Source organism: Moschus berezovskii, chromosome 6 (assembly GCF_049115385.1).
Source record: "Moschus berezovskii isolate FMDL1 chromosome 6, NW_MosBer_1.0, whole genome shotgun sequence".
Lineage (NCBI taxonomy): Eukaryota > Metazoa > Chordata > Mammalia > Artiodactyla > Moschidae > Moschus > Moschus berezovskii.
This window is the reverse complement of record NC_142465.1, coordinates 13,621,678-13,643,257: the sequence shown is the minus strand read 5'-3', so window position 1 is coordinate 13,643,257 and position 21,580 is coordinate 13,621,678. Positions and strand designations below refer to the sequence as shown.

General features: G+C 39.0%; 1 protein-coding gene across 3 annotated transcripts in view; it reads right to left on the bottom strand.

The window, feature by feature from the left end:
* Positions 1-21,580, bottom strand: part of OTOGL (otogelin like) — a 181,243-nt gene that overhangs the window by 21,128 nt on the left and 138,535 nt on the right. For all 3 annotated transcript variants that reach the window (XM_088836670.1, XM_055395155.2, XM_088836668.1), the window contains 10 exons: positions 17,687-17,876; positions 14,912-15,126; positions 8,326-8,467; positions 5,737-5,922; positions 4,121-4,333; positions 3,542-3,646; positions 2,828-2,935; positions 1,357-1,458; positions 132-236; positions 6-46 (listed from right to left, as the gene is read on the bottom strand). In XM_088836670.1, the coding sequence (XP_088692796.1) occupies positions 6-46; positions 132-236; positions 1,357-1,458; positions 2,828-2,935; positions 3,542-3,646; positions 4,121-4,333; positions 5,737-5,922; positions 8,326-8,467; positions 14,912-15,126; positions 17,687-17,876 (1,407 nt within the window). The remainder of the gene's footprint in view (positions 1-5; positions 47-131; positions 237-1,356; positions 1,459-2,827; positions 2,936-3,541; positions 3,647-4,120; positions 4,334-5,736; positions 5,923-8,325; positions 8,468-14,911; positions 15,127-17,686; positions 17,877-21,580) is intronic.

The window sequence follows — 21,580 nt, the reverse complement described above, 5'->3', positions numbered from 1 at the left end:
CTTACCACTTCACAAGTTGGCATAACAAGATTTTCACAGCTACATTCTAAAAGGCAAAAATCAACATATTTATATTGATCATAACATACTAATACAATGTAATAAGATTTTAAAATATAAGAATTAATTACCACAATGCCATGTTGGACAACATTGACCAGATACATTTTCTTTCACAAGATTCATATCTTCTGCACAGTTGAATAGAGGCAGAGGACAAAGATTTGGCTCACACACTAAATTAAAAAAAATAACATGGGTAAAGATTAACTTCATTTAAATGCCAGTTTTCACTAGCTATCATTCACTGCCATTACTGATGTACTGGAATCTCCCCAGAGCTGCCCGCCCACTACCCAATTGCAATGTGTCGGTAAGGACAGAACAAAGCACTCACAAGCAGGTACAATAACAGTAGTACAGTTAGGACATGCTCCTTTGGTCAAGAGCCCTGAGAAAGGCAGCAGGGCAGGAAGAGAACGGAAGTGAAAGGGTATGGAATCACTGGAAATCTAGAAAGCCTAGGATGAGGAGAAACGTCATAGCTAATCTGTTTTGGGGAGGTAACAGAACTGTCCAAGAAGCACTCTATATTTAATATGCTAGAAATCAACTAAGGCCTGATATAACCGTACGACTAACAATCCTGTGTGTTCATTGGAAGGACTGATGCTAAAGCTGAAACTGCAATACTTTGGCCACCTCATGCGACGAGTTGACTCACTGGAAAAGACTCTGATGCTGGGAAAGGTTGGGGGCGGGAGGAGAAGGGGACAACGGAGAATGAGATGGCTGGATGGCATCACAGACTCTGTGGACATGAGTCTGAGTGAACTCCGGGAGTTGGTAGAGGTCTGGCATGCTGTGATTCATGGGGTCGTGGAGAGTTGGACACGACTGAGCGACTGAACTGAACTGAACTGAACTGAACATGCACTGGCCTGAGCCTTCCCTGCTGATCCCGTGGTTAAAAGTCTGCCTGACAATGCAGGGGACATGGGTTTGATGCCTGGTCTGAGAAGACCCCATATGCCCTTGGGCAACGAAGCCTGAGCGTCACAACTACTGAGCCACACTCGAGAGCCCATGCGCCACAACTAATGCAGCCTGCATGCCTACAGTCCATGCTCTGTAACAGGAGAAGCCACCCCAGTGGGAAGCCTGAGCACGGCAGTGAGGAGCGGCCCTTGCTCGCCACAACCAGAGACAGCCCGCAGGCAGCAGTGAAGACCAAGTGCAGCCAAGACTAAATAAGTAAAACAAAAACTAGCTTTAAAACATTTAAAAAAAAGAGGCACTGGACTTCTTAAATGCCAAACATATCTACATATTTTTAATTAATTAAACTATATTTACCACAGTAATAGTGAGGACAACAGAAGTGTGTAGTATTAAGATCCACAGTGAGGAATTCTCCATCAGGACACAGTGGAATAGGTTCAGTGCAAGGTTTGCACACTAAAGATGAAACAAAAAGGCAAAGTCATGGTTGAGCTAAAAACAAACGTTATAAGTTCAAATCACTGTACACATATAAAATCAAAATAAAATACATTATATAAAACAAAACAGGAAACAAGGAAAATAAGGATTTAAAAAACGGATCTCCTTATTTGGTCATACAAACAATACTATCTGAATGTATTATTTTATACTTTCCCAAGCACGGTGATATAAAAGAACCATCTTACCAGAAGTATAGGACATTGAGATTTCAGGAGTAATTTGTTGTTACTAGGATCAAAATACCATTGATTTACTTATGCTTTCTTAATTCACTACTCTTGATTACTCCAATTTATGGATGAACAATATAGTAGGCACATGTTCTTCTGAACTCAGGATCCTTCTTCCAACTTTGATAATAACTCTCAATGAATTTGAGGAAATGCCCCACCCACACAGCCTTGGAGTGACTCTTAATAAAGGTGCCTCACTCTTATCAGTCTTTGTGTAGGAAAAACCCACTTTAGATGAGTCAGAATATCTTTCTATAGCATCTGAGTCATAGAGGCACATCAAGAACGGAAATAAATGGATGTGACTGACTCGATCATTAGTGACTGCCGCCTAGAGAAGCTGGTTTCTCTCCTTCCCAGGGTTTGGCTGTTCTGCTTCATCTCAATCCCACAAAATCTTGATCCCCCAATTCTCCCAATAATTGGTTGTGTGTAGGCTATGCAGAATCCATCAGTTGTTGCCATTGCAGTAAAAGGAACTTAAATTATACACAAAGAAGTGCTGTGATCTATATGGGTTCATCTGAAACCTACATTCATCACCAGTCTTTGATATGATAATGCCCCAACTGAATGGAAAAGAGAGAACTGTTTATTTTTTTAAGTCCAGTTCATCAGACAGAATATACAGCACCAAATATAGTCATTTTCTAGACACCTTTCATTTCTCTTTCGAGATCACTGTGCTTACACATCCCGTACATATCCTATACAGTAGATGAAGTTCTAGAGTTACTCTGCATAGTAGAGTCCTTTATTTACTTAGTTCTTCAAGAAAGTCAGAACTAAATTTTTTCTCTAAAAAGAACTATGTGCTAGCTTTAGTCTTTAATTGATTATATTATGTTTGATTAGGTTTTCACTTACATAGTCTCTGTCAATAGAGAAAAGTAGTACTAATTGTAATAATTGTCAATAATCATTTAAAATGCTATATCTTTTTTTTTCTACCACTGTAATTTAGTTGAATTTTATGAGTATGCTGGCAGAATATCGGTTACCATGAGTTTCATGAAATTCACACCAAATAAGAGATTTTCCTTTGACCTTTCCTCTTCTTCCAAGAAATGATCTCACAAAACACTTACCACAGAGAGGAGAAAAGCAGCAAGTTTCTTCCTCTTGAACCTGAATCATGAATTGATCTTCTCTGCATTCTGGTATTGAAATTTGGGGGCATTTGAATGGGTCACATTCTGCAAAAACACAAAGATATTTGGAAATTTATATAGAGTAAGATGAATAAATGAAATAGTGTGGTTCATTTCTCTTTGAATTTAGTAATAATTAGTTCATTTAAAAAATCTTAATCTTAGAAGAAATATATAGGCAATAGCAGGTTATTAATATAAAAAGTATTTTACATAAAAATATATGTAAGTAGACATTTAAAATATATATATACTTTATCTTAATCATATATACATGATTAATCATCTATATACATACATATATATATACTATTATAAAATATATATATTCAGAAATATATAGGAAATAGCAGATTTTTTATATTTAAAACATACAAATGTATACAGTTAAAATACATATTTCTACTAAAATTAAGATCTTTAAAATGAACTAATTATATATACATATAATCTATATAATAAATATAATTAAAGTTCATATATATACATATTTACAAAGAAGTCATAGGTTTAAAAAAAAACTACCTTTAGCAAAAAAACAGTTCTGCAAACAATCTGTTTGATAAATGTTTTTTGTAGACACAAAAATGAAAACCTAATCCACTCCTCTGAGTGAAAAATGAATCTCACTTTTCCTAGTTCATTACTCACCACATTGGTACTGTGGACAGCAAGAAATGGGGCTATGGCCAACAACCAGTTTTTGACTATGTGTACATGTTGGAATGGCAGTTTCACACAAAGCCATGTCACATCCTGGAAATAATCAGAAATATAAAAAAAATTGTGTACACAACTAAAATCTTGAGATTCTAACTTAGAGCAGGAAAAAGATTCTCATTTTGCATGTTTTTGCACTGCAATTAAACCCATTCAGCTAGCAGAATGGTCATATGTGAAAAGGCAGCAGATTTAAGGTTACTGATTATTGTCTTTGACCCTTGGTTATCGTAAGTCAAAGACTCCCAGACCCTTTATCTTGTCATGTATTTCAGAATGTTATTAACTTACAATAGCTAGAGTTTTGCATGTCTGTTTACAAAATCAACAAAACTATAATGAGGTAAAAGTTGCTTTGAGAAAGTGTAAGTGACATTTATGGCAATAGTTACTTTAACTCTGTACATTTTTTTTTAACACCAAGCATCATACATGTCCTGTTTTTTCTCAAAGAATATCAACATATTTTGTGACATTAATAGACTGTAAGGCTTCAGCCTGCATACATACTGCAAACTTCCTTTGAACAGCAGGTCCACCTATCAACGAAGTCCAGGATGACTTCAGCTTCTCGTTCACAAATTGGCGAGGGTTGTTCATCGCAGTCAGGTTCTATAGGAATAATGCTTCCATTCGCGAAACATTTGTACAGGGCACATTCGTCAATGCCCCCATTCCAAACTTCACCAGCAGTTCGAGGCTGGTCTTCACTATCAGTGCAAGCTTAAAAAGACAGTCAATGTTATATCACTTAGAACTTGGGCATGAAAATAAATCAAGCTGTGATGTTTTGATTTCAGACTGTGACTTGGTCCAGGGGCACAGATAACCTATCATGTTATCTACCTTTTCGCAGCTTCTTCTTTTTGTTTATCAACTACTAGCTTACATTTTTCTTTAATGAACTTTTTGTAGTCCATGGAAAATATTTTTCCCTTCTACAACTATCTGTAAATTTGCATGGCCTCTTCTATAAATAAGATGACCTGTTAATTATTTTGTATTCATTTTAAGTCTTGCTAGTACAATTTATTTAGCATAACAAACTCAGTAACATAAATTTAAATTAGTTTTAAAATATTAACTATAAAAACTGAGTAGAATTAGAAAACAAGGTAGTCTCTACCTCACATTAACATGTTTGTCATAGCAAAGTTCAAAAGATTCCAGCTTTAAAATCTAAATGTGAAAAGTAGGCAGTTAAGCAAATATTGTTTAATGACTCTGTTCGTTTTATTATGAACATTTTACTTAATGACAAATATAGCCCTCTAGTAGTTCTTTAAGGATAATAAAGATAAATGAAGTGACCACCATATTCCAAGCTTCCAATGGACTTTTCTTTATTTACTACCAAACCAATCTCTCAGGTCCCTAAAAACAAATATAAGCATGCCTGTGTATTCTCAAATTCTTCCACAAATATTTCCTCAATGGCAAATACAAACTTGTTTCTGAAACTATATATGCATTTTGCTTCTACTTGCCTTTCCCTTTAATTATTATCTTTACTTTTGACCATAACAACGATCCTTGTGATAGATAAAAAGTGCTGTATGGCAATTTTCTCAGTTTTGCACTTTTTCAAATCTACAACCACCATGGAGACTGTGTCTCAAAATGGGTTGAAAATGAAAGCAGAACTACTCGATGTTTTCTCCCACATACTAACGCTTTCTGAAACTTTCTGAGTGCTTATTTTTCTCTAGGCACTGTTGCAAAATTCTATTTTTTTGTGTGTATCCTCACACTAACCTTGTGGTATAAGTCCTATTACTTTCCACATGTTGCAGATGCACAATTTCAGGCTCATGTAAAGCAGAATCATTAATACATGAAATAACTGGAATTTCAATTCAGTCCACATACTATTCTCTTCATTCTTAATTTGTCATATTCTTTTCCAGTTAATATAGGCATAAGTAGAAATAAAACATATTACCACTGAAGCCCCCAATTTTGGCAACTTTGATTGAAATCATATTACAATCGAACAACATACTTGTTTCCTTTCCAACACTTACGTGAACTTTGATCAATCCTTCAGCACATTTCTCCAAGATTTAAAAAAGTCTTATTTGTTTATTTCCTGGGTCCCCAAGGTGTTGATTTACTTTTCTGCTTACCACATTCTTTCTCTGGAATACATTGAGTTGAATCTGGCCTGTGAAGAATGGTTCCATTTTTGCACACACAGTCTTCTCTTAAATTCAAACATGAAGAATGTCCATAGAACCATCTGTTCAGACATGTTCTTGCTTCACAAGGTCGCACACAGGGTTGATATTCCTTCCCTTCTGGACAAGTCAGAGCTGTGAATAATCGAGGACAGAATTTGCTAATGATAAAAGTGACCTACTTGAATTCTGGAAAGGGGAAGAAATGTCAGTTTTCTCTCTGAAAGTAAATTGTTGCACACTTACAGCCTCTTCCAAATCCATTTTCAGTATTATGTAACCATAATTAGAAACAAAACAATCAATGAGTATTTTTGAGCATCTTCCAGGTGTCCAGCTAGTATTATGGTACAGTAGGGAAAGTTCATCTGATTTATATCAAATAAATACTACTAATAGGCAGCCCAAGTTTGGTTGGCATAAATGTAGAGTCAACTATTATGAAGTTACTGCTCTGTGCAATGGGAGGAGATCCAACAGTCCACTCAGAATAAGCACAGAAATATGTTTTAACTATGCAACGCAACCAAGTCCTAAAAAAGAAAACTGCTGCATGTTTAGACTTAATCCTTCACTGTCAAAAGAAACTACTGTTGCTGAGCAGTTTCTAAATGATGTCTCAGAGAATTCATATTGCTTTCACATGATCTTAAAAAGTCATACTCATAGAAAAATAAACATGCAGATGGCGGGGGTGTAAACCGGTAAGATATTAACAGAGAAAAATTTCACAATCTAGTGATATTGAAATTGTTATATGTTCCCAATGAATCAAGCAACCCACTCTTGAATAGTGACTGCCTCTGGGGGAAAATACCCTGATCCTGGGGAAAATCGAAGGCAGGAGGAGAAGGGGAAAACAGAGGACAAGATGGATAGCATCGCCGACTGGATGGACATGAGTTTGAGCAAGCTCCTGGAGCTGGTGATGGGCAGGGAAGCCTGGCGTGCTGCAGGGCATGGGGTCACAAAGAGTCGGACACGACTGAGGGACTGAACAGGAACCGCTGGGCCTGTGGGGAGAGGAGAGGACTGGAGACAGCACACCAGGAGCTGCTTTCTTTCTGAAGTGGAATCGTGTAACTAGAGGCTCCAATATATCCTTTTTCTATGTATTTTATTGTATTTGGGTAGGGGAGAGATGAAACTGTTTCACTGTTGAGTATGATGCTGGCTGTAGTTTTGTCAAATATGGTTTTATTATGTTGAGCTATGTTCCCTCTGCACCCAGCTTGTTGAGAGAGTTTTATCATCAGTGGATGTTGAATTTTGTCAAAAACTTTTTCTAAAAAACTATTGAGGTGATTTTTACTCTTCAGTTGGGTAATGTGGCTTATCACAATGACTGATTGCAGATACTGAACTATCACTGCATCCCTAGGGTAAATCCCTTCATCAGAATGCATGATTGTTTCAATGTTTTGCTGAATTCAGTTTGCTACTGTTTTGTCGAGGACTTTTGTATCTATGTTCATCAGAGATAATGACCTGTAATTTTCTTTTCTTTGGTATCTTTTTCTGGCTTTTGTTATCACGGCACACTTCTCTCTGGTCTTTAGAGCTATATGCTCTAGGAGTGCCCCCTACATAGCCTATATGCATTCTTCAGCTGTGGCAGCGCCAACTATTGTGGGTGCCCTGGTAGGCCAGGCCTGGTTCTTGGCCAGGAGGCTGCAATGCCACAGTGTCTGGGGGACACTGGAGGCTGGGGCAGGCTTTCTGCATGGCTGTCCACAGATCCTGAAAGACTTGAGGCTGGGTCTGGCACACAGGAGGGCAGATAAGCTTCTGGAACTTACAGACGAGGGGAGGATTCCAAAACAGTCTTTTGCCAGTGCCAGAAGCAGCTCCCAAAATGGATGCTGTCAGCATCTCCACCCCCAGGGGAGTCCTACGTGCCTCCTGCCTCTCCTGGAGGCTCTCCAAGATCAGCACGTCGTTCCTCCCCAAGGTCCTTTCAAACTACTCCCTCTGCTCTGGGACTGGGAGCACAGGCAATTTTGTGCATTTCCTTTAAGGGCAGAGTCCCTGTTTCCTATAGCTCTCCAGCTTTCTCAAGCATCAGCCCTGCTGGTTTTCAGAGCCAGAAGTTCTGGGGCCTCGTCTTCCTGGTGCAGAGCTTCTGGGCTGGGGGGCCAGTGTGGGCCCTGACTGCGCTGCATCTCTGCCTCTCCCACCCATTCTGGTGTTGCTCCTTCCTTGTCTCTTTATCTGTGAAGTACCTTTTCTGCCAGTCTTCAGCTCAGTTTCACAGATAGTTCATCTGTAAGTAATTGTCATTTTGGTATGTCTGTTGGAGGAGGGGAATTCAGGGTCTTGCTACTCCACCTTCTTGACCCTCCCCCTTACTTTAAATTCACACCAGGATAAAAACAGAAGTTGCTTAAGCGGGAGCAATGACCTCTAACTATAGGTTACATTGACATTCATTTTATTCTTACAAAATTATTTTGTGATGAAAATAAAAAGAAAGATGTGAACGCAAAAAAACTGAAATGTTGGATTGTTGGAAAATACAGTTTGCAGTGTACTACTTACAGCAGTAATCAGGTGTTCTCCATGGAATACAGATGTCAAACTTGTTGCATACAGCCACATATGCAGAAAGGGCATCACATTCATAGTTCCAAAAATAGGTATAATTGATCCACATCTTTTCACAAAAGTCTTGTGGTGAAACCTAGAGACACATTGTGCCCTGGAATAAGTTATGTTATTTTATGTATCTGATGACCTAAATCAGACCCCTTATGATTATACAGTGGAAGTGACAAATAGATTCAAGGGATTATATCTGATAGACAGAGTGCCTGAAGAACTATGGACAGAGGTTCATGACACTGTACATGAGGTAGTGATCAAGACCATCCCCAAGAAAAAGAAATGCAAAAAGCAAAATGGTATACTGAGGAGGCCTACAAATAGCTCAGAAAAGAAAAGAAGCTAAAGGCAAAACAGAAAAGGAAAGATATACCCATTTGAATGCAGAATTCCAAAGAATAGCAAAGAGAGATAAGAACACCTTCTTCAGTGATCAATGCAAAGAAATAGAGGAAAAATGGGAAATAAAATAAAATGGGAAAGACTAGAGATCTCTTCAAGAAAATCAGAGATACCAAGGGAAAATTTCTTGCAAAGATGGGCTCGATAAAGGACAGAAATGGTATGGACCTAAAGAAGCAGAAGATATTAAAAAGAGGTGGCAAGAACATACAGAACTATACAAAAAAGACCTTCATGACCCAGGTAATCACAATAGTGTGATCACTCACTTAGATTCAGACATCCTGGAATGCAAAGTCAAATGGGCCTTAGGGAGCATCACTACGAACAAAGCTAGTGGAGGTGATGGAATTCCAGTTGAACTATTTCAGATCCTAAAAGATGATGCTGTGAAAGTGTTGCACTCAAAATGCCAACAAATTTGGAAAACTCAGCACTGGCCATAGGACTGGAAAAGGGCAGTCTTCATTCCAATCACAAAGAAAGGCAACACCAAAGAATGTTCAAACTACCACACAATTGCACTCATCTCACACACTAGCCAACGCTCAAAATTCTCCAAGCCAGGTTTCAACAGTACGAAAACCATGAACTTCCAGATGTTCAAGCTGGATTTAGAAAAGGCAGAAGAATCAGAGATCAAATTGCCAACATCTGTTGGATCATTGAAAAAGCAAGAAATTTCCAGAAAAGCATCTACTTCTGCTTTATGACTATGCCAAAACCTTTAACTGTGTTGATCAAAACAAACTGTGGAAAATTCTGAAAGAGATAGGGATACCAGACCACCTTACCTGTATCCTGAGAAATCTTTGTGGAGGTCAAGAAGCAACAGTTAGATCTACACATGCAACAGCAGACTTGTTCCAAATTGGGAAAGGAGTACGTCAAGGCTGTATACTGTCACCCTGCTTATTCAACTTATATGCAGGGTACATCATGAGAAATGCTGGGCTGGAAGAAGCACAAGCTGGAATCAAGATTTCTGGGAGAAATATCAATAGCCTCAGATATGCAGATGACACCACCCTTAGGGTAGAAAGTGAAGAAGAACTAAAGAGCCTCTTGATGAAAATGAAGGAGGAGAGTGAAAAAGTTGGCTTAAAACTCAACATTCAGAAAACTAAGATCATGGCATCTGGTCCCATCATCTCCTGGCAAATAGATGGGGAGACAATGGAAAAAGGAGAGAGTTTATTTTTGGGGGCTCCAAAATCACTGCAGATGGTGACTGCAGCCATGAAATTAAAAGACACCTGCTACTTGGAAGAAAAGCTATGACCAACCTAGAGAACATATTAAAAAGCAGAGACAGTACTTTACCAACAAAGGTCAGTCTAGTCAAAGCATTGGTTTTTCCAGTAGTCATGTATGGATATGAGAGTTGGACTATAAAGAAAGCTGAGTGCTGAATAATTGATGCTTTTTTAGGGTGGTGTTGGAGAAGACTCTTGAGAGTCCCTTGGACTGCAAGGAGATCCAACCAGTCCATCCTATAGGAAATCAGTCCTGAATATTCATTGGAAGGACTGATGTTGAAGCTGAAACTCTAAAACTTTCGCCACCTGATGAGAAGAACTGACTCATTGGAAAAGACCCTGATGCTGGGAAAGATTGAAGGAGGGAGGCAAAGGGGATAACAGAGTCTGAGACTGTTGCATGGCATCACTGACATGATGCACATGAGTTTGAGTAGGCTCTGGGAGTTGGTGATGGACAGGAAAGCCTTGCGTGCTGCCATCCATGGGGTTGCAAAGAGTCAGACATGACTGAGTGACTGAACTGAACTGAACTGAGGGCCCTAAACTAGATTGATTTTTGATTCTCCAAGACTAAAACTATTTGGAGAATCAAAAGGTAGTAGCAAGTCAATATTCATAACAGTTACTTTTTGACCTTAGTTCTTTAAAGTTTCATAATATTAGATGTCACCTCTGAATTGATAATTGTTTAAACACACAGTTTAGATAAGATAAATGTCTGTGCATGCTAAATTGCTTCGTCATGTCTGACTCTTTGAGACCCCCATGGACCTTAACCTGCCAGGCTCTTCTCTCCATGGGATTCTCCAGGAAAGGATACTGGACTGGGTTGCCATGCCCTTCTCCAGGGGATCTTCCTGACCCAGTGATCAAACCTGTGTCTCTTACATCTCCTGCACTGGCAAGTGGGTTCTTTACCATTAGTGCCACCTGGGAAACCCCAAATATTGTCTGTGCTAATCTACATAAACCTATTTTACAAAGATGGAAAAGAAATAGAATATGTGGTCCTAGCAAAAATCTATTTCTGATATTACATTTTGGATTATACTCCTCTTTTTTATATACTGAATAAGACTTTTATCCATTATAGATAAAATTAAAAGCTCCAACAGCTTTCTTCCCTGGTGGCTCACACAGTAGAGAATCGGCCTGCAATGCAAGAGACCCGAGTTCAATCCCTCTGTTGGGAAGATTCCCTGGAGAGAGGATTGGCTACCCACTCCTATATTCTTGCCTGGAGAAATCCATGGACAGAGGAGCAGGGCAGGCTGCAATTCATGGTGTCTCAAAAAGTTGGATGCAACTGAGTGACTGACACTCTAACATTTTTCACAGTTTTCTTAGATGGCATTGCTCATTAAATGAGATTATAAAAGCTTTTCCAAAAATTGTGGACTAATATTGAACATTGGTCAAATAATTTGCATAATTTATCACGCCTCAACTTAATTAGGAACTAATTTTTTTCTACAGATTATGTTTCATTTTGATCTAGAGATAGCTGAAATCTAAATAATTTAACTTGTAGCAATATTTACTCCATTATTTTCTACTCATTTATTCAGCAAGCTTACTGAGCATCTACATTCAGATGCTCTATTTGGACAGGGCAAAGTATCTGGTAAAAATATTTTATATTTTTCACATCCCACTATTTCTTCTCCAAAGTCCATATCTATAAAAACTAAGACATTACCTCCTTTTTAGTCTCAACTATTGAATCTTCTCAGTTTCCAGCCATTTCGTTTTGCATGCAATACTTGCTTTGATCATCAAGAGGATCAAAGCACTGCTTGCCAAAGCCAGGGAGCACTGCTACTGTAAACCCTCCTCCACCTCCCAGAGGCTGTTTCTTGACCCTCCTTCGGCTTTGACAGCACCACACTCTGGTGCCTTTCCGTCTGTTCATTGTTGTCTCCTCTTCCTGCCTTATTCTGAATGTGTCTAGACCCCTTCTTCCATGCAGTGTGGGGGATGCGAGTTCGATCCCTCGGTCAGGAAGATCCCCTGGAGGAAGGAATGGCAACCCACTCCAGTTCTTGCCTGGAGAATCCCATGGATAGAGGCTCCTGGCGGGCTACAGTCCATGGGGTCGCAAAGAGTCAGACACGCTGAGCGGCTTAGCACTTTCCTCCATAGCCCTGTCTTCTCACTACAAATGCTCTTCCTGGGCGCATCCATTTCCCCAGTTTCTACCACCAACTTGGGCATTTACATCTTCACCTCAGTTTCTTCATAAGTTAAATAGAATTAATTAAAAATGTACTACTACTTAAGACTGCTGTGAGCTAACATATGGGAAGGGTTCAGAGCAGACCCTGGCACATCATACATGAGTTATTTTTAGAAACTCCCTATACTAATAACTCCCCAGATCTGATCTCTGGATTCAACTAGTCTCTTCTGAGATCTAGAATAGCTTCCTTTTTTTTTTTTTTCTGGGTATTTTAGCCTAAAGTCCCACATGACTTAATTTGCCCAGTATGAAAAAGTTGGACTTCCCTGGTGGCTCAGATGGTAAAGCGTCTGTCTACAATGCAGGAGACCCAGGTTCGAGCCCTGGGTTGGAAGATCCCCTGGAGAAGGAAATGGCAATCCACTCCAGTACTATTGTCTGGAAAACCCCATGGGCAGAGGAGCTTGGTAGGCTACAGTCTATGGGGTCGCAAAGAGTCGGACACGACTGAGTGACTTCACTTCTCTACTAAACCCACAAAAACCGATTCTCCTGTATCCTCCATTCACCCATTCAGTTATGCATCCTTCCACAATTTACGGGCACCTAAACTATGCATATGGAGAAGGCAATGGCAAGCCACTCCAGTACTCTTGCCTAGAAAATCCCATGGGTGGAGGAGCCTGGTAGGCTGCAGTCCGTGGGGTCGCTAGGGGTCGGATGCGGCTGAGCGACTTCACTTTCACTTTTCACTTTCCACTTTTACACATTGGAGAAGGAAATGGCAACCCACTCCAGTGTTCTTGCCTGGAGAATCCCAGGGACGGGGGAGCCTGGTGGGCTTCCATCTATGGGGTCACACAGAGTCGGACACGACTGAAGTGACTTAGCAGCAGCAGCAGCAGCAAACTATGCATAAGTAATATAAAGGAGACCGAAACAGACCTGTTCTTGTGGTTCTCATAGTTAAAGCCTACATATAGAACCAAGAGCAGTCGCCATGCTTAAAGACATCAGAGGACGGCAGTGTTCCAGCTTAGGACACTGCAGACACAAAAGCCCATGTGCAGGAAATCTTGAAATAGTGCAACAATTGAAAGGAGACTGAAATGCCAGGACCTTAGACAGCAGAAAAGTGTAGCACAAGAGGAAGCTGGAAAAGAAGGCAAGCCAAAGCACAAAGGAAATTATAAGCCCTGACAAGAAGTTAAGAATGTATTCTAAGAGTACGTGAAAGACCCCGAAGGATTTTAGGCAGAGAAATAATCCAATCGTGTTTCCATTTTCAAAAGATCATCTGCTTACTATGTGGACATTTGCAAACAAGGATTAATATTAGAAGTAGGAAAACTAAATAAACAGTAGCCCTTCTTTTGCCGCCAAATTCACTGGGACGCTCTGAAGGGAAAGCTGGGACTATCACAGATTAAATGGTATCCTGTGTTGCTTCACTACGCCTTGAATAGTCAAGCTGAAAAGTCTCCTGATTTAATAATCAATCTTATAAGTTCCCAGTTAAAAAGGCAATTTTTGAAAGTTGTTAAGCTTCAAAAAGATAGGTTACAAAGGCAATGAAATGAGTTTAAAATTATTTGCATTTTTTCCATTTTTATACGCATGCACTTTAAAACATAAACATTTAAAATGCATTTGCCTGCAAATCTCTGAGTGAAACTGAAGCCCCAGAAAGATACACCATTTTATCCCATGACTTCACATCCTTTGTCTTTTCCCTCAGGAAACGCAGGACAGGCTGAGATCTACGGCGTCCCCGCTCAGTGGAGGAGCATGGAAGATCCTGCAGAGTGAAGTCCTTCTGCTTTGACAGTTCACTTGCGCTCCTTCCCAGGCTCCTCCCTGTAGTCTTGCATTAAGCTATTTCTGTGTTTTCCTAAGACAGTCATTTCTAGCAACCCAGCTCCTGTCATACTGTTTTCTTCGCCTCGGTCTCCCTTCCTTCCTCTTCTCTCCTGGCAAACATCCTTCCAAATAATTCAGATGTCTGAAACTCTGGGAAGTCTTCTAATGTGGGCTCCTATTCATCTCCACAGTGTATACTGTGACGAATCTGTTCACGGACTTGCCTTCCTTCTAGACTTTTTGAGAGCAAGGAGAGGGTGTTACTCATCTTTGTAACACAGGAGTTTAACACAGTGCCTAGCAGGTGCTTGATACTCACAAACTTTTCATTTAATGATTCATGAAATGCTGTATTTGCCTGTCCTTTGTCTCTAACAATGGATCATTTTTTTAAACAATACAGGTTGTTTAAATATCTACTAGTCACCTAAAGTCAGGAAGTTAGAGACTAATAAAGAACAATTAAATTGAATATGTGGCAGATTCTAAGTATACACCTGAGAGCAGACTAAAGCCTCACTGTCTTGGGTTTTATACTGGGTTATCTAGTGGCATCCATCTCTTTCCTCCATAGGAATTTATTCATAGGACAAAGTTTTATTTTTGTTGAAAGCTGGAGATACAGATCATTAAAATACATGGGGGAAAAGACAGTTATTCTTCCTGTTCTGTAAGTCAATAAACAGTAAATGATTTTGAATTCCCCTGGGGATAAACTATTCTTAGTGGAAGAGCATCATGGCAAGAACAAGAATTTATTGGCTTTTACTCTCAACATATCTAACACAACAGTTTTGATTTATGGTTGCTTTCAACTTACTGTATCATGGCATGGGATGAAAACTCTTCTATTTAATAACTCAATGCAGGGACTGCAGTCGTGTTCAGTACAGTTTCTAACAGGCCTTCTTGTTGTTACTTTAAATGATTTCTCAGTTTCCCAGCTCTCAATAAACAATTCTATGTCTTCCATATTTGTAATGATTGTGCCATTTTGCATCCTTAGATCATCATCTGGATCTTCATTGCAATTTCCTAAAAAGATGTGTGACATTTAGAAGAAAATTCTCTTCACTTTAACCTAACATAGCCAGCAGAAATAAATCAACTCAATAACTGCTTAAAAGTGAATAAATAATTTACTGAATCAAGTACCAAATTTATGTCCTTTGACTCTAATGTTGATGGATTTTTTAAAAAATTATACATGGGTTAAATAGTGTAGAGCTTTCTTCACCAGGTAAGAAAGAAACCATGATCCTAGAAGTCAAGATTTGTGAAAAGATCATAGGAGAAGAAGGAGAAGATTGATTCTGTCTCAGTGCTCTTTCACTATTACCACTATGTCCTGATTTAAGAAGTAGCTCTTAAATCTGACAAGGTATTCCCCAGACTAGCGGGCATAACTTACTTTTTATCTAGTCAAGTGCAAAGCCAAGGGAAGTAGAGAGAAATGAACCTAGATCCTGATCATACCTTACCTGAATTCCACTCTACTCTAAGATATAATTTTTTCTTAATTCCTAAGACTCCTAGCTATAAAAGATATGAGTTGAACATTTTTTTCAAGTATCAAAAAATCTTAATCCTCAAGCAGTTATATCAAGATCAATAAGGGTTTCTGCTGCCATAGTTGCCCCACACCTGTAAATATACAGGAGACTGAATATGGTGAAAAATAAATAAATAAATAACCAAGCCAAACAAACAAAAATAAAAATACCTCAAGTTAAGCCAACTATACTGTAAAATAGCTATTTTTAAAGTCTAAACTCTCCTAGGGAAAGGTAATTATTAGTAAAAATATGTTTTCATTGCACCTGCAACCACCACTCCTGCAGACTTCACATTTCTTTGTAGAACAAATTGTCAATAGAGACCTCCCATTCTGGTGTCCATGCTCAATTTGGGTCACTACAACTCTACCAGCCAGCACCCTGCTTCTCTTTAAACAAACCACCGCTCTCCCACTGTACAAATTTAGAAGGTGATCTCTGTTAGCAGAAAGGTGACCCAGCCCCTTCTCTCTAGTGATTGGTTAAGAATCCAGTTAGCATAGTGTCTCCATAAAAGCACGAGCTGACAGTAAAAGAAGAAAACAAACATGAAAATCAAACAGAAGTCATAGCACACAGAAGTGATAAATCAGAAAAAATATGAATTCCCAATGTCTCTGAGTTATTATTCAGTAATGTCTATTGAATTTTTTTGTACATATAATACAATGCATACCCAATAACTATTTCCACAGTGATAACTTAAGTCACCAGAGAAGGTTGTGCTATGCTTAGTATGCTCTAAGCAGGCAAGGAAATTATCAACCATTTTAGCCAAACTTTTCACTAAAGCCTTTACATTTTTTAAGAAGAAATTTGGGTATTTTATGCAGTTTGTTGACAGCAAGGACCTGGTCTATTTCTTTTGAGCTGTCAGCATGAAGCATAAGGTCAGATACTCAGAAACTCATCCATAAACTTTTACTCAATTAATATTTAGTGAGCTTAAAATAGGTATATTTGTGCTAAGCTAATATTCATTGACTGTATTAAACACTGTCTTCAGAGTTTTACATTAACTTTCACATTCAATTCTAACAACAATCTTAAAGGTAGATTTTACTATTCCCATCTGAAAGACAAGGAAACTGATGTTCACTTAAACATCTGTAAAAGGGATATAGCCTAGCAGACACCAGTCAGAATTTTTTTTTTTTATGTACCTAGAGATATTTCTGGAGAAAGCAATGGCGACCCACTCCAGTACTCTTGCCTGGAAAATCCCATGGATGGAGGAGCCTGGAAGGCTGCCGTCTATGGGGTAGCACAGAGTCGGAAGACTGACGTGACTTAGCAGCAGCAGCAGAGATATTTCTAATTTGTTTCCTTTGGCTTGTAACTATGTATCTATATAACATATTGTAATGTGAAACCTAAGTGTAAAGGTACATCTAGGCTTTACACTTTATAACAAAACTGGGACTAATATCCAGAACATTGTGTTCCCTGAATATACCTTTGCTGCTGCTGCTAAGTCACTTCAGTCGTGTCCGACTCTGTGTGTCCCCATAGACGGCAGCCCACCAGGCTCCCCCGTCCCTTGGATTCTCCAGGCAAGAACACTGGAGTGGGTTGCCATTTCCTTCTCCGGAATATACCTTTAAAGATGACTTAACTAAGCTTTCTTTGATTTCAAACTTTAAAAATAAGAAACAAAGTTAAGTTTTTAATCATTCTGCACCTCATTTTTATCACTTATAAATTAACACTGTTGCCTACTTATTCGGGCCACTGCTAGAATCCAATGAGTTATAGTTTGTAAAATAATGCCTGACACTTCCTCAATGCTTAATAAAGATGAGATAGTAGGAATGCAAACAGTATTGTAGCAATAGTCTAAAACCCCCAAGTTGAACTGTATTATCTTGCTTCTTTCTTTCCATTTATAGAAAGATATTGTTTCCTTTGATATTCACATGAGGTACTGAAAGTTAGTAACATCTCTTCAGTCCAAACAAAGCAGGGAAGGAGGGGCCAAAGCTGTGTAATGTGAACAGAAAAAAAAAAGAGGAAACAGATATTTGAAAAGCAGTGCTCACCACAAAGTCCTTCTGTGTAGGATGACAAGTTAAATTGAGAGCCAAAATGAATGTCCACGATCCCTGTAAGATGAGTCCACTTTATGATCAGTCCAGCTGGAGTGGTAATCACATACATTGAACCAGAATCCTCTATGGACAGATCTTGATTTGAAAAGGGCAAAGGCACAACAGCAGAATCCACTTCTACCTAAAATTACATAATGCATTTACAACTGTTAGAACAATGCTTATGTTTTAACACACACCCTGCTTCTGTCACAGTTTCTCAAAACTCCTAAATTCTCTTATTGTTATTTCGTGTCTTGTTATATTCAATATCTGGGGGCTTCCCAGGTGGCTCGGTGGTAAAGAATCTGCCTGCCAATGCAGGGGATGTGGCAGGATCCTCGGGTTCAATCCCTGGGTCAAGAAGATGCCATGGAGAAGGAAATGGTAACCCACTTCAGTATTCTTGGCTGGAAAACACCAGAAACAGAGGATCTCGGCAGGCGACAGTCCATGGGGTCACAAAAGAGTCAGATACTACTCAGTGACTAAACAAAAACATTGCCCTTTGCTTTCTACAAAACCAAACCTTCTTCTAAGTTATATTCTAATTTGTTTCCCTCAATATATGTTGATTACACTATTACTTCCTAATATAAATTTAAGATAAAGTTTTTTTATCAGGAGGTTTTCTTTAATCTGGGTTCTCTCTTTGATCTAAATCAGTGTTTGTTTACTTATAATGCTCATAATAACCATCTGTGAGGCTTGGTAAAGATTAGGATTTTCAGAAATTCTACTTTCAAGGTTTCAGCTATTCTAGATTTTATATTTTTAACATGCTTTCTTTGTAATACTAATATAAGCAATCTAAGGATTTTACTTTGAAAACAGTGCTTTATAAAACAGTGATGACAATGAACCATGAGCTATATAACTACCAGTAAAATTCTCAAAGTTATACCTGACTAACCATCCGATTTCTAATCTTTAAATCTTCCTCACACTGCCACCCTCAAGCTGAAACATCCTTTGCTTGCTCAATTTCTACTCACTCTTTAAGATTTATCTCAGGTATCACCTTCTCCAAAAATATCTATGTGACCCTCCTGTACACGACATTTAAATGAGGCTTATCTCTGTTTCCATGATATCTTGGTCATGACTCTATCATTTTAGCTCCTGCTGCCTTTAATTGGCAGAAAATCACATGTATGCACCCCACGCACAACTGCAAGTTACTTGAGATCAGGACCTGTTTCATTTTATTACATTAACTCACTAAATGATTTTTTAAGTTAGTAAGTTTTCAACTGAATAAATGACCAATCATCAGTTCAGCTGAAGCCAAAGATAAGCCCTTCCACCCAAATGCTCGCAACCACAGTACTGACCAGGTTTAAGCTTATTTTCTACCCACTATATACACCAACCTTATTAAAGTCAAAGATATATATAGATATTCTAGCATCCAAAAAAGCCATGCATTCAATTTTAAGGTTCAGTTCAGTCACTCAGTAATGTCTGACTCTTTGCAACCCCATAGACTGCAGCACACCAGGCTTCCCTGTCCATCACCAACTCCCAGAGCTTGCTCAAACTCATGGCCATCGAGTCAGTGATGCCGTCTAACCATCTCATCCTCTGTCGTCCCCAGCATCTTTCTTGATGTCTGTCTTTCCCAGCATCAGGGTTTTTCCAATGAGTCAGTTTTTCGCATCAGGTGGCCAAAGTATTGGAGTTTCAGCATCAGTCCTTCAATGAATATTCAGGAATGATTTCCTTTAGGATTGACTGGTTTGATCTTGCATTCCAAGAGACTCTCAAGAGTCCTCCAACACCACCATTCAAAAACATGAATTTTTGATGTTCAGCTTTCTTTATAGTCCAACTCTCGCATACATACATCTTGACTATTGGAAAAATCACAGTTTTGACTAGATGGACCTTTGTTGGCAAACTAATGTCTCTGCTTTTTAAAATGCCATCTAGGTTGGTCAGAGCTTTTCTTCCAAGAAACAAGCATCTTTTAATTTCAAGGCTGCAGCCACCAACTGCAGTGATTTTGGAGACCCAAAAAATAAAGTCTCTCATCGTTTCCATTGTCTCCCTATCTATTTGCCATGAGGTGATGGGACCAGATGCCATGATCTGCCATGAGGTGATGGGACCAGATGCTATGATCTTAATCTTCTGACTGTTGAGCTTTAAGCCAACTTTTTCACTCTCCTCCTTCACTTTCATCAAGAGGCTCTTTAGCTCTTCTTCGCTTTCTGCCATAAGGGTGGTGTCATCTGTGTATCTGAGGTTATTGATATTTCTCCCAGCAATCTTGATTCCAGCTTGTGCTTCATCCAGCCTGGCATTTCTCATGATGTATCCTTCATATAAGTTAAATAAGCAGGGTGACAATATACAACCTTGATGTACTCCCTTCCCAAATTGAAATAAGTCCGTTGTTCCATGTCCAGTTCTAACTGTTGCTTCCTGACCTGCACAAAGATTTCTCAGGAGACAGGTAAGGTGGTCTGGTATTCCCAACTCTAAGAATTTTCCACAATTTGTTGTGATCCACACAGTTGAAGGCTTTGGCATAGTCAATAAATCAGAAATAGATGTTTTTCTGGAACTCTCTTGCTTTCTTCATGATCCAGCGGATGTTGGCAATTTGATCTCTGGTTCCTCTGCCTTTTCTAAAATCAGCTTGAACATCTGGAAGTTCACGGTTCACATATTGCTGAATCCTGGCTTGGAGAATTTTGAGCATGACTTTACTAGCGTGTGAGATGAGTGCAATTGTCCGGTAGTTTGAGCATTCTTTGGCATTGCCTTTCTTTGGGATTGGAATGAAGACTGACCTTTTCCAGTCCTGTGGCCACTGCTGAGTTTTCCAAATTTCCTGGCATATTGAGTACAACACTTTTACAGCAATCTTTTAGGATCTGAAATAGTTCAACTGGAATTTCATCAGCTCCATTAGTTTTGTTCGTAGTGATGCTTCCTAAGGCCCACTTGACTTCTCATTCCAGGATGTCTGGCTCTAAGTGAGTGATCACACCATCTTGGTTATCTGGGTCATGAAAATCTTTTTTGCATAGTTCTTCTGTGTTCTTGCCACCTCTTCTTAATATCTCCTGCTTCTGTTAGGTCCATATTGTTTCTGTCCTTTATTGAGCCCATCTTTGCATGAAATCCCTTGGTATCTCTAATTTTCTTGAAGAGATCTCTAGTCTTTCCCATTCTATTGTTTTCCTCTATTTTTTTGCTTTGGTCCCTGAGGAAGGTTTTCTTATCTCTCCTTGCTATTCTTTGGAACTCTGCATTCAAATCTGTATATCTTTCATTTTCTCCTTTGCCTTTCGCTTCTCTTCTTTTCTCAGCTCTCTGTAAGGCCCCCTGAGATAACCATTTTGCCTTTTTGCATTTCTTTATCTTGGGGATGGTCTTGATCACTTCCTGCTGTACAATGTCAGGAACCTCCGTCCACAGTTCTTCAGACACTCTGTCTATTGGATCTAATCCCTTGAATCTATTTGTCACTTCCACTGTATAATCATAAGAGATTTATTTAGGTCATACCTGAATTGTGTCATGGTTTTCCGTACTTTCTTCAATTTTCGTCTGAATTTTGCAATAAAGCGTTCATGATCTGAGCCACAGTCAGCTCTCCGTCTTGTTTTTGCTGACTGTATAGAGTTTCTCCATTTTTGGTTGCAAAGAACAAAATCAATCTGATTTCAGTATTGACCATCTGGTGGTGTCCATGTGATGTCCAACACATGTCTCTTGTGTTGTTGCTAGAGGGTGTTTGCTATGACCAGCGCATTTTTTGACAAAACTCTGTTAGCCTTTGCCCTGCTTCATTTTGTACTCCAAGACGAGACTTGCTTGTTACTGCAGATACTT